Source organism: Primulina huaijiensis, chromosome 16 (assembly GCF_012295235.1).
Source record: "Primulina huaijiensis isolate GDHJ02 chromosome 16, ASM1229523v2, whole genome shotgun sequence".
NCBI lineage: Eukaryota > Viridiplantae > Streptophyta > Magnoliopsida > Lamiales > Gesneriaceae > Primulina > Primulina huaijiensis.
The window spans coordinates 501,975-516,093 of NC_133321.1; the positions used below are offsets into that span (position 1 = coordinate 501,975).

A 14,119-nucleotide genomic window follows, 5' to 3' on the forward strand; every position below is an offset into this window, starting at 1 on the left:
AAAACATTTCCAATAAATTTTTTTAAAAACACTTTCCAAATAATTTAGTTAATTTGTGTTATAAATAAATAAAGCAAGCATGTGAGTTTTCTGTAAATAAAGCAAAGCATCAGTGGCGATTCCGGTAAAGTCTCTCCTATAAATACCGAAAAATATGCTTAAGAGTTTCGTAGCTGAGCGAGGACGTAAAGGTACGTGCTTCTCTCTCTCTCTTCAGTACAACATTGGATCCCCAAATCTAGGGTTTCTTACCCCCGAAATCGAACATTATTTCAGCATCATTTCTTGTTTGTTGTCATTGGAAATTCTTACATTTGCAGTTACATGGTTTGATTTCGTATCCATTTGTTAAAATAAAATACACTCACTTGCAGCAGCACAAGTCAGCTGTTAGTATTATTGTTCGCCTCTTGGTAAAGATGCACGACTTCTCTCGAGATCATGTGTTCACTGGAAATAACAATATTTGTTAATCTGCGATGTTATTCCGAAATAAAAGGTTCTGTCATAATAATTGAGGATCAGCTTAGTCGTTTTCTGATAGCATCTGTTCCCTTATACATGGGTATGTCACTCTCTAAATCCACGCCAAACTAGATAAAATATGTAAAATTCACTTTCTAAATCCACGCCAAACTAGATGAAATATGTAAAATTATTATATGCACGATTTCTCAGAAAGAGCCCGCCTATTGTTTTTATTCTTGTTTTCCTTCTCAAATAACATTTCTATTCTCCTGGTTGATTCAGTTAATTATTTTTCGTATTTCTGATTATATAAAACCTGGGAATTCCATGTTTTACTCTTTTTTAATCCATGTGGCTCTTAAAAACTAAGACTTTATCTAGTGGTACACATCGTTTCTGGCTTAGCCACTGATTGTATCCATATTTTCCGCAATTATTTATCTTTTAACTGCCATCATGGAAACGATGATTCAGGTGGTTATTCATCTTTACTTGTCTGATTATTTTTATGGTCATTTGATTTCTAGGAGTTTCATTGTGCGGAATGGACAGCTATCATAGCTTTTGGCAGCTGGGGGATGAGCTTCGAGGACAGTCAAAAGTGTTAGAGGACCATGCATGGCTGATGGCTGCTTCAAAATTGGCTGAGCATACAAGGTCAAAGGCTGAACGTAGAATTAACATAGATCTCTCAAAGGGCACTTCTGAATTGAGGCATAGGGATAATTTTGGGTTTCAGGAAGATAATAAGTTTGAAAGTTTTAATGTCAACATGTTAAACCTGGACAATAAGTTCAGTGAGAATGCGAGCAAAAGCTCCCTGTCAAATGGCATCCACAATATGGATGCTGTGTTTCAGAATGCCATCACCAACTCTATGAGGACTATATCAGGAAGTAAATATGACAATATCAACAATCACAAGGATCCATATAGCAGCAACAATAATAAGGATGATGGTGCAAGTATTAACAATTCTGCCGACAAAAGGTTTAAAACTTTGCCGTCTGCGGAAATACTTCCCAGGGATAAGGTTTTGGGTGGATATATCTTTGTCTGCAACAATGATACAATGCAGGAAGATTTGAAGCGACAACTCTTTGGTAATCTTTTTAATTATTATTTTTGTATTGTGAAGACCATTGGTTTATTGAGATGACTTTGACCCGTGCTTTTGCATCATCCATGTGGATAAAAGTTGCTGAGGACTGAGTTCTTTGACTGGAGATGTTGATTTATTTATTGTCTCTTGATAACATTGGAGTGGGTGCTTGTGACTGCAAATGGTTAAATTTTGGCTCTTGTTGCAGTCGATTTTCTTAATTTCACTGTGTAATGAGTATTTTGAAACAATGGTACAACTGTACAAGACAGTTACTTCTACTGAAGCCATGTGATGATTAAATCTTGCAGGAGCTTTCACAGTTCTATAACAAACTTTACTGTTTGCTTTGAGATTCTAACATGTTTTAGTGAATAAACTTTGCAAGGTTTATATTTTAATGGACATTGCCACTGTAGTTCCTTTCTTCTTTGATGGCTTGTGCTGCAAAGATCTTTTGTATTTATTTTATGTTCATTTACAGTATTCCCTATCCAAGCGAATATGAAAATTTATGGCTTTTGCTGATGATGATTCCATGGCATATGATATCTACTTTTTTGTATAATTGTGCAATCTTTTGTAGGTCTTCCACCAAGATACCGAGACTCTGTGAGAGCGATAACCCCTGGCTTACCTCTATTCCTGTACAATTATACCACTCATCAATTGCATGGCGTTTTTGAGGCATGTTCCAAACTTCTGTTAATCATGTACTTATGTTCATTTACTTTCATTAAACTTGAGTACACGTGGATTGTGATTGTGGTGAGTGTATCTAATGCATCTGTTGACAGTTTTGCATATTTATGCGGGTAATTATATCTTAATCCAAACAATAAATACGCTGTAAAGAATCTAGCATTCTCACATCTTAATGTGCATACTCTCGAACTTACATTCTGCATTCTTGAAGCTATGGAATGTTTTGGTCTTTGAATGCTATGATTATCCATTCTAATGGAAACTTCCCAGTTGTTTCTCATACTGACTTTTGCACAGGCAACAACTTTTGGGGGTTCTAACATTGATCCCACTGCATGGGAAGATAAAAAATGCAAAGGCGAGTCAAGGTTTCCTGCACAGGTAAATTTCATCTCGTAAAATACAATGTGCAGCCATTTTTGACTTGGTTTGTTGACTGGTTGTTGTTTTCGACTAGGTAAGAATCCGTATCAGGAAACTCTGCAAGCCTTTGGATGAAGATGCTTTTAGGCCAGTCCTCCATCATTATGATGGTCCTAAGTTTCGCCTTGAGCTGTCTGTACCTGAGGTAAGATTTGAACGGTTGTTTCTGGAAAATCTGTTTGTTTCGATATGGAAACTCCAGTCTTAAATTTTTTCTGGTACTCCAGACCTTGGATTTGTTAGATCTCTGTGAGCAAGGCGGTGCATAAAATGCTGTTGCTGGCCAGGCAGTATAAACAACTTGTACCACCGATTTTATGTATATGGTGCTGTAGTTTTTGTGGAGCATGCTGTGTGTGCATCTCAGATTTTTCCATGGAGCGCAAGCTTGGAAGATGAATCTGATTTGTGAGACAATGCTCTGTCGTTGAGGGTAGGATTGGCTTGTCCTTGTCTGAATAAGGCGTGTATCTGTGTGTTAGCTAGTAACTTAATAAACAGCTCAACAACTTGTGTGTAATCGCGAATTTGTGTCGTGATCATATATATTGTTCAAACGTAAAAGTTGCATACAAGTATAAAGCTTCAAGGGACCTTGTTGCCCTCGAGAGCTAGATTTTGAAATCGTTGCTGGTATCTGATGTAAAAGTTTGCAGTTGAGTAGTCTGAGTGGATGGGTGGTTGAAGGATGGATTATTTTCTTGCCAGGATAGGGAGCTGTGTTGTGTAAAACCAATTCGGGTTTGAATGATGTGGGGAAAGCTATATTTTTATCTATTTACTTATTTGTCTGAATATGTCGATGAATGCCCAGTCATTTGACAACACAGATCATATTGGAGTAGATTCGGAATCATTCGGATTAGATATGGAGGAAGTTCTTCCATCATCTATCTATCTTCATTGAAGTGGAGATGTTAGTTTATTGTAGTAGAACTTTTTACCAACATATTTATTGCAGAAAATACGAAAGTGACCGTAGAGAATGCCAAATATTGTGTAATGACAAATGGAAGATCAGAGTCGGAGATGGGAGAATGCTTTATCAAACATCCATGTTTATATATATTTTTTTGCACCAAATAGCTCATTGGTTTAGGTTTTCTACAAATTTGACCACACATTAGACTCTGTTTGTTTATTCGAATATGACGAGCATTTCGACCAACTTAAAAAATAGTACACGACTTTCATTTGAATAGGGACATCTGACATAGACTTAATAAAGAAGATATTGTTTTTTTTTTTTTTAAGAGTTTATCAGACGGGTTTGTTTAATTTGATTTGTAAATTATTGTATTAGTTCACAGATTTATCTATTGTGTACTGAAGATTAATGAATGTGAGTTTTTCATCATTAAAAAATAAAGAAGATATGAAAAATAATGCATTATTTTTTAGTATATATTTATTTTTTACTGGAAAATAATAAATAAATATAATTGTAGCAAAACACAAGACTACTTTAGGGGGTGACAATTCGGGTGATTGGATTACAACAAGGGTATTAAAAAAAATCTCAACCCAAACTCAATCCAACCAACCCAAATTTTTTTATTTTTTAACAAAATAATTAAACAAAAATTTAAAACACATAATAATAATATTTAAATATAAATAAATAAAAAATCACAAATATGATAATCATGTTTCATGATTTTAAATATTCAAATTTAATAATTTAATTATCTAAACATTCGAATATTTCATAAAATAAATATTAGACGATGAAAATTTATGATATCAATATACAAAAAAAATCTTCGATCGATCAATGTCTTTAAAATTTCAAATTTCACTTCTCAATCGTTTTTATACTTTTTTGCACGAGTCAAATCTCGAAAACAAAATGTAAATGGGTCGGTGGGTTCGAGTTATGGGTGACCTTATTTTTAATTCATGTCAACCCGAAACCAACTTAACCCAACCTAATTTAATTTTTCGGTGGTCATATTTCAGGTCCAAATCAATCTGATCAGAACCTTAAAACCTCCAATTTGAACTTGATATTTTTCGTTTTGACTCGTGCTGAGTGTGCATGTCACGCCACCCACCCAAGTTCAACAAATGGGCCAAGCCCAGAAGATCGACGTTTTTGGAACATTTCATGTTCACAATCTTGATTTTGATGTTAACAAAACTTGTTATTTTGTTTTTAATGATTTACTTAAGTGCGCAGGAAGCTGAAACTGATCAGGCTTTGAACCGATCATTTACCGAGCCAAAACTGAAGCTATCGAGACATAAACTGAAAGTGCCAACTGATTACCCAAACTGAATCAATCCAACTGAAATATCAAAGACCAGTTTAGTTTTCCAGAAAGGCTGTCGGAAAAGTCGTGACACAAATTTCAAGGAACGCATTCAAGCTGCAACAATCACATTTGATAAGTCTTGATGTACGGTCGCATTGCCTTTATAAATACAAGACCAAGACCATCAACAATAGAAGTGTGTGAAGAAAAAAGAAGAAGGTGTGAAGACCCAAAATTTTGCATTACAAAGAGACAAAGTACCAAGTTGAGTTTAGTTTTGCATTGAAGATGAATTATGTCACGGAGAAGAATAAAATTACATGGAACCTTTGCATGGAAAGGGAAGGCATAAAGTCACATTGGTGACATTTAAGTCCATAAACCATGCATCAAGACTAACAGAGTTCTCTTACAATAATAGCTACCACAGTAGATTTCAAAGGAAATTGGAGTGAGCATCTACCCCTAATAGAGTTCTCTTACAATAACAGCTACCACAGTAGCATAGAAATGGCCTCTTATGAAGCGCTCTATGGTCGAAAATGTAGATCTCCGCTGTATTGGGACGAAATCAGGGAGAAAGCTATCACCGGACCGGAACTGGTATAGGACACGGTTGAAAAGGTAGCCATTATCAGGGAGAAACTCAAAGCAGCACATGATCGAAAAAAGAGCTGGGCTGACTTGAAGAGAAGACCGTTGGAGTTTGAAGTCGGAGAAAAGGCTTATGTCAATGTTTTACCTATGAAGGGAGTGGTCCGATTCAGCAAATCGAGAAAATTGAATCCAAAATACGTCGGACCCTTCGAAATTCTTGAAAGAGTTGGAACTTAGCTTATCGACTAGACTTGCAGCCTGACATGTCAAGAATCCATAACATCTTCCACGTTTTGCAAGTTCATGCCCTCCGCTTCGTTCTGTATTGGTGTCGCTCTGTTCGAACCAATCCGTCTCCGAATGATAAGTTATAAGTATGAATCTGATAATGATGCATCGGGAAAGTGAAACGCCCCATATTCGATGATTGTCCTCACTGTACCAAGACGAGTCTTTCCAGCGTGCTTATGTCCTCACTCACACGCACCCTAAGAAACTTTCCAAGAGGTCACTCATCCCAAAATTGCCCCAAGTCAAGCACGCTTAACTTTGAAGTTCTTATGCGATGAGCTACCGAAAAGAAGATTCACCTTCTTGATATGAGCAGTACATATCAAATCTTTTTAAGCCCTCCTCAACTGCACAGTTCCATGCCTGAACAGTTTCGGAATCCCTCTCTTCTCGGTGTAAGATCGGTTCATTCATGTTCCCTCCACCTAGAAGCCTGCCAGGAGTCGCTCATTGTCCGCGCAACCTCATGGCACCGGCGATCACCCCCACCCTCTTCAGCCCCGGGCCTCACATGCCCACCAGCTTCCGCTTGGTTCGTCCCCGAACCACACCGTACTAGGAGAGGTCGGCTCTGATACAAACTGAAACGCCCCAGATTCGATGGCTATCCTAAATGTACCAAGACGAGTCTTTACAACGTGCTTATGTCCTCACTCACACGCACCCTAGGAAACTTCTCAGGAGGTCGCCCATCCCAAAATTGCCCCAAGTCAAGCACGCTTAACTTTGGAGTTCTTATTTGATGAGCTACCGAAAAGAAGATGCACCTTCTTGATATGAGTAATACATATCAAATCTTTTTAAGCTCTCCTCAACTGCACAGTCCCATACCTGAACAGTTTCGGAATCCCTCTCCTTCCGGTGGAGCCGCTCATTGTCCATGACACCGGGCATTTTAAGCTCTCTTCGGCCCAAGGCATCACAGAAAGCCTGTGAGAGAAAAGGCCCCAGAGGTCCATATTTCCATGATTGGACTTTCCAATCTTTGATGATGCTTTGAACTAGCTCAACAAATGTGAGCACTGATTTGGATATCACAATACCATAGAGGAACAAGATGTTGGAATTGCATCCTTCCATCTCGAAGGGGAAGCCCAACATTGGTTCTTTAAATTGAAGAAAGATCATTCGATCTTAACATGGGATGTATTCAAGGAACATTTCAGTCAGAGGTTCAAACCCCCAATTCGCGATGACGTCTTCGGTGAAATATCGAAGCTACGACACAAGTTCTGTGGAGGAGTAGATATCCCAATTTGAGGACCTGGCAACCCAAACTAAAGATCTCAACAAAAAACAAGAAGCATAACTCTTCATCAGTGGGCTAAAAACAATGTGTCTCTATTGATGTGAAGATTCAGAAACCACCTGACCTCAGTACCGCTGTTCACTTGGCCTGACTCTATGAACAACAAACTGATGGGTTCATCTGTAATGCCTGAAGTAAATATCACAATTTTTTTGATTTAGTAATGTGATATTACTAAATAATTAACGATTTTTAAAGAATAAAATACAACATATATTAGCCATATGAAGTCCAAATGATTTGAAATTTGGATATAAAGTAGAAAACTCAAAGATATAGAAATTTCATGTTTTGAGTTTTGAAAAATTTGATCATTTGACTGGTCCAAAAAGATATACCGGTGTTAAAAATGTTAAATATTATATATTAAATTTATATTATTTCATTAATATAATATAATATTAAAAAAATATAAAAAATAACACGTAATATTATTCAGACAGAGAGATACCAGAGAGGTGAGAGAAAAGAAGAAAGAAGGTTTTCGATTCTTCTTTTCGATCATTTGACTTATCGGTTTATCCAATCGACGAACCGATTTCAGTTCTAGAATCGTTGACATGAGTTCTTCGATTTGAGATATAAGTTTTATATTTTTGGTGATGTTTGAAATTCGTCGATTTCTGGAATAAATCCGATAAATTGTTAAATCATACAAAAATTGAAGATTGTTGAATAGTGTATGATTTTAATGAAGTAGATAAGATTATAGTGATGTTATTTTGAATTATTCTCAATTTATTATAATTAGGGATTTTAATCGTTGAATTGAAATTAGAGAGTTTTTTATCAGTTGTTATTAATTCTGATTGTATATTCGGAGTCTACGAAGTATAGGCTACATGTTGATATAAAGTTTTTGTAGTTTAACGGATGTTATAAAATAGTCTATTATTTGAAGTTAATTTATTAGAGTGTATTTGATGTTAATATTGATAACTAAATACACCAGAATATGAATTGTTGAACGATGAAAATGTATAACCGAGTTTTATATTTTGTTGAATTAATTGATGTTGGGCTATTTGATGTTATATATTGAGGCAGTTATGATTGTGTTGATACGGTGACAATGATCTGATAATTGTTGTTGAATTATTTAGATACGTCACAAGCCTCATGATCAAAGAAATAGCCAGATTTTATATATACTCGATTATCAGGTATGTGTTGACGTACAAGCATATGTTGTTATTGTTTAGTATTGATGAATACTATTGTGTTGAATGTTGGTAAATCACCGTAAATGGGTGATTTGATATTATATTTGTTGTTTCTTATTATTGTTGATGTTGTTGGATGTTGTTGTTGGGAGACGTCTCATTGTTGTTGTTCGATCAACGATATTGCTGTCGTCGGAGTAGGGGTGCGACGTATCATTGATGTTGTTGTTCGTTCAACGATATTGTTGTCGCCGGAGTAGGGGTGCGAAATATCGTCAATGTTGTTGATGGTTTGATTGTCCAGAAATAGCAAATGGAGTATTTCTGTTATGATTTCAGTTATATTTTATGTTGTTAATATAACTGTTATGTATTACGATGATGATTTTTGTATATGCTCATCCTTTGGGGGCTGTTTCTGTTGGGCAGGATATAGGACTATACCGTGAGACATGATATAGGTGAAAGACTAGGTGTGTCTAGTAAAATAGTCTTGTAGTCGATAGTAGATAGAAACAGTATAGTTTATTGTATTATTTGAGTTGTGTATGTGTATTTATTATATTGTTTTTGCTATACTGATGTAGACAGTGTGATGAATGCACTATTTTGTCGTATAAGCATTATATTATTACGTCGTTGAAAAGAAAATTTTTATACATATAACGTCACATGTTATATGATTACGGCGAGGTTTGGGGCGCCACATTGGGTGGTATCAGAGCATATGTCAGATGTCTGGGATGGTTAGGAGTTGGGTTTGTGATGAGGGAAGTGGATGGCGATATTATCTGCGTGTGTCTGTGCATTTGACTTGTTTTTGATGATTTCTTGGTATGAATGATTGTTCTTTAGTTGCATGTGCTTTCATGCGAAAGGTGTGATGATGATTACTGAATTGTAATTGTTAAATGTTATGATTAACAATTTGATTTCCAGTGATGGTAGCTAGAGAACAAGTACATCCACACGAAGAAACGGACGAGGTTGACAGTGAGTTTGGACAGATGAATTCATTGTCACCTCCTCCTATGGGACAGGAACCTGCAGATCAGCCTTTATTGCCTGGTGAGTTGACTTTGGCACAGTTTAACAGTTATCTTCCATCGAGATTTGATAGCTCTAAGACTGGCGAGCGAGTATAGGATTGGATTGAGAGGATAGAGAAGATATTTGTGACTGCTCCGTGTGTTAGGTCTGTTTGGTTACGATTGGCTATATTTCAGCTTTCAAATGTACTATTGTGGTGGCAGACGACTGAGGCCGGATTGAGAGCTCAGGGCTGTACTGTTGATTGGGATGTGTTTCAGTCTCGTTTTCTTGATAAATATTTTTCTATAGCAGCCAGACAAAAGAAAGAACGAGAATTTGAGGATTTAAAACAGGGCAGTATGTCTGTTGCTGAGTATGAGACTCGATATTTTGCATTGTTGAAATATGTACCACATGTTGTTACGAATGTTCATGCTAAGATGAGGCATTTCTTGAGAGGGTTGAAGTTAGAGTTATTTGACCGTGTGCAATCAAATAACCCGGTATCATTTGAGGATGTAGTGACGAGGGCTAAGAGGTCTATAAGAGTGCGATGTTTTCATTGTGGGGGGCCACATCTGATCAGACAGTGCACATAGACCGAGATCACTTGTTTTGAGTGTGGCGGTGTTGTTCATCTAGCGAGACAGTGTCCTAGTCGTGAGGGACAGCGAGAGCCCGTGGGTGATAGAGTTAGATCCTCAGAGAGAGGAGGACGACAGCCTAAGCAGTTTACATCATAGCCTTTTGGAGGACAACCACGTATGCAGGGAGCTGGTCCGCCTCAGGCACAAGTGTATGATTTGACACGAGAGCAGGCATAGGAGGCACAAGAGGAGATGATTAGTTATTCCCTGCACAGTAGAGTCTCGATTGAAAAAAAAATTTATTTATTTATTGCATGATAGAGCCGTTAGAAAGAGTCATGGATAAGTCATTATGTGGTCGATGATGAGAATGAAGTTGTGGTTTTGAAAACATGTGTTTATGATAACTTGAGAGTCACAAATTTTTGCACTGTCATGTTTGTTGATATTATCAATGCTTAGAGACAATTTGCATGCTTGTGATGCTAAATAGACAATGAAGATCTCATTTTTAGTAATTCTCGCATGACATTGACCGACACTTTTGCAAACACAGAGATGGTCTAGACAATTTTTTTCTCAATATATTTGGGCCTGTTTTCATTGTTTATTGTCAATTGTTAGTCCATCGAGCCTTGAGCTGATTGAGATGCTTGACTTTTATTTGTGCACATATCTCATATATCATTTTGATTGAACAATGCATGTGATTGGTTTGTATGGGATGACTAATGGATTGGCAAAAATCTAGAACTTTCTTGAACATTTTTCGAGGCGAAATACAGATAATATGGGACATAGGAATGATTTAGGCAATCTTTGGAACCGTTTGAGCCTTCGAGCCTACCAAATGAACATGAAATATCCCTAGCGTCCCATTTTGAGCATACTAAAAAATCAAGTGGTGTGTGTCGATGACATTCAATTAGCCCCCACTTGTATCTATTCTACATCCCACAACAACTACCTAATGAAGCTTATACACCTATTGTCCTACCTCATTTTGAGAGAAATAAGTTCGTTGGTATTGAAATGATTCAAATACTCCTTGAAAAGAAAAAGGAAATTCAATATGTATAAAGGAGTTGAAAAAAAAACAATAAGAAGGAATGAATCAAAAAAGTGGTAAAAAAAAAGATGGGAAATGAAGGATATGCATGAAGAGACAACAATAAGTGGATGGTGAATAAGACAAGTGAAAAAGATGAAAATTCAAATATTTCACTCAAATTTTGATTTCCATACCTTTATTGTAGCCATGAGCCGTAGCCTAACGTTACATGCCTACAAGACCTATTAACCTTGTCACATTTATCCAATATACTAGTGGAGAAAAGTTGTTCAAGTCAAGCCTATTGATACCTGAGAAACATGGTTAGCGAGTATGAACCTAAATCATTTGCATGTAAGCATCTCATTGTGTGACATCAGTTTTGGAATACTTGCGTTGACTATCTTATGAGCCAAATAATCACCAATAAAGTCCTTTGTGATCTGTGTAAGTGAATTTGTATTTTAATGAATTGTGAGTTGAACTGAGATGAATATCTCCTGAGTTTATAAGGCAAATAGGTGTGGTAAATCTATTTGAGCATTCGATTGGGTAATGAACATTGACATATCATACACGCATGTGACTCTTGAGTGATTATGAATTACATGAAAATGGATTAGTCGGAGGCCAAGATCAATGGTTGCATATCCATGACTTATATTTGTTACCATTACTTGTGGATTGAATTCCTATTTTTACTTTTATTATGCTCGGGACTAGCAAAAGTTCAAGTTTGGGGGGTTTGATAAGTGCAAGAATTATACTTAATTTATATGTTAATTGATTTGAATTATGTTAGTTTCGAACAAAATTACGCTTGGTATTTATTGTTTTTGTGCCGTGCAGGAAATAATCAATTTTTACACGAATGATGGCGATTAGGAGCATGTTAGATTGTGAACCACGATGGATTAGAGCGACAACGCCAAGGAACCAGCACCGTAGCGCTGATGAACCAAACCAAACTACAGGCGCCTAAGCGCTGTACCCAGCGCAACGGCTCCAGAATTTTAACCGATTCTGAATGATTATGCAATGGAGTAAAACAAAAACACTTCGACAATTCTAGAAATCAAAATCAACCGTAATTTGAGTTAGCAGTCAAATTGGGGTTTAAGCTGGGAGAGAGCAGAGTGCTCATCAATAAAATACTACACAAAATTAAAGAAAAAACCGTAGCTTAATGAAGCGACGATTAATAACTATGTACACAAAATTGACGTTTTTTGAAAAAACCGTAGCTTAATGAAGAGACGGTTTTTAATCAACCTGTAAAGAAAAAATTAAAATTAACTCGTCTCTTGATATAGCGATGGTTTGTATATAAGCTTGAACTGGTTCCAAACTGAGTTGTTTGAAGTCCAATAAGCTCAGTCTGGTTTAGTTAAATTGGGTCAGCTCGTTTGCTAAAATTTCAAGTCCAAATTTTATATTTTAACACTCTTTTCATTCAAACCATTTCCCACTTTCCTTTTGCTGATCCCAACAATTTTAGCTTCAAAAAATTAAATTTCCTCAAAATTTGAACATTGTTGAAAAATAATATTTAAAATGTGTGTATTGAATATTTGAATGTTGAATATTTGAATGTTGAAAATTAGGTAAAATTAGGTGTTGAATATTGAAATTTGTGTGTGATGATGAAGGTAATGATGTAATTTAATTTTGGATTATTTGTAAAAATTTTCTATAAATAGATCTCTCATCTGTGAAGAAAATCACAATTGAGTTGAGAGAAAAATATTATAAAGTGTGTAGTGTGATAATTTTGAGAGTTTGAGATTTTTACTTTTTACCGTAAATTTTTACTTTTTCACAACACGTTATCAGCACGAAGCTCTAAAAGTCCTCCATATTTTTCCAAGCTCCAAAACAGAAGAAAAAGGTAACAAAAGTAATAATATTTATTTTATTGTTTATTTATTTATTGTTTATATATTTACTATATAATATAATGTTATTATAAATAATAAAAATAAATTTTTCAAAAAACTTGTTATAAATCCTGGGAGGATGTTAAGACGACATCCCACACTCCCGGTAAGGGATACGACAAGTATAAAAGCCTATAAGATTTTTAAACAAAATATCTTATGACATTTAATTATAATAATTGTGATATGATATACATAATTATTTAAAACATTACTAATATTATATACACCATATTATTACCATAAAATTATACAAATGCATACATTTATTTTCTTGTACACCAACGGTCATAAACAGTAACAAAACGGCTAGTTTTTGCCCTATAAATATGATCTCACAAACACATTCAATCACTCCAACTTTCTCTTCTTCTCTAAAATTATTCTTCATCAAATTTTTGAAGAAAACAGAAGATGGCTTTCACAAAGTTATTTTTAATTATTTTGGTTATAATACTCACGAATCTTGAACTTATCGGAGAATATCCTCCTCATGTGTTTTCTTTATTTTTACGAATGCTTGTATTTGTTGTTTATCCATTACTTTGTATTGCAATATTCATTAACTAATAAAATGCATCGTAATTTTTAGTACCACCATGGCAAACTTGGCAAAGCTCGAATTCATCGCTCTTGATATTACTGGGAAAAACTATATGCCATGGACTCTTGATGTAGAAATGCATCTTGAGTCATTGGGTCTAAGCGAGACCATTAAAGAAAATGGTATATCTTCATCACAAGAAAAAGCAAAAGCTATAATATTTTTGCGTCGACATCTTGATGAAGGTTTAAAATGTGAATATCTCATCGAAAAAGATCCCATGGCTCTGTGGAAAGGATTGAAAGAAAGATTTGAACATATAAGGGAAGTTATACTTCCGACCGCCCGTGATGAATGGAATATGTTAAGATTCCAAGATTTTAAGAAAGTCAGTGATTACAATGCAGCGACGTATCGAATAATCTCGCAACTAAAATTTTGTGGACATGAGGCACAGAATCGGAAATGATTGAAAAAACATTTTCCACGTTTCACGCATCAAATATAACTTTACAGCAACAATATAGAGTGCGTGGATTTGCGAGATATTCTGAGCTCATCGCCTGTCTTCTTGTGGCGGAAAAAAACAACGAGCTACTAATGAGAAATCATCAGTCCCGACCCACTGGATCATCAGCATTTCCAGAAGTAAATG

At 35.7% G+C, this 14,119-nt stretch overlaps 1 protein-coding gene across 3 annotated transcripts; it reads left to right on the plus strand.

Annotated features, from left to right (window-relative positions):
- The first annotated feature begins 139 nt into the window (after positions 1 to 139).
- On the plus strand, positions 140 to 3,353 carry LOC140961833 (uncharacterized). Of its 3 annotated transcripts, none has more exons than XM_073420567.1 (6): positions 140 to 191; positions 996 to 1,571; positions 2,157 to 2,257; positions 2,573 to 2,656; positions 2,733 to 2,843; positions 2,926 to 3,353. In XM_073420567.1, exons 1-6 carry the CDS (start codon positions 155 to 157, stop codon positions 2,965 to 2,967), a joined length of 951 nt encoding a protein of 316 aa, XP_073276668.1. In that variant the 5' UTR covers positions 140 to 154; the 3' UTR covers positions 2,968 to 3,353. The 3 variants fall into 3 exon arrangements, with proteins under 3 accessions (XP_073276668.1, XP_073276667.1, XP_073276666.1); XM_073420566.1 differs by lacking the exon at positions 140 to 191 and adding an exon at positions 427 to 499; XM_073420565.1 differs by lacking the exon at positions 140 to 191 and adding an exon at positions 547 to 565.
- The last annotated feature ends 10,766 nt before the right edge of the window (positions 3,354 to 14,119 follow it).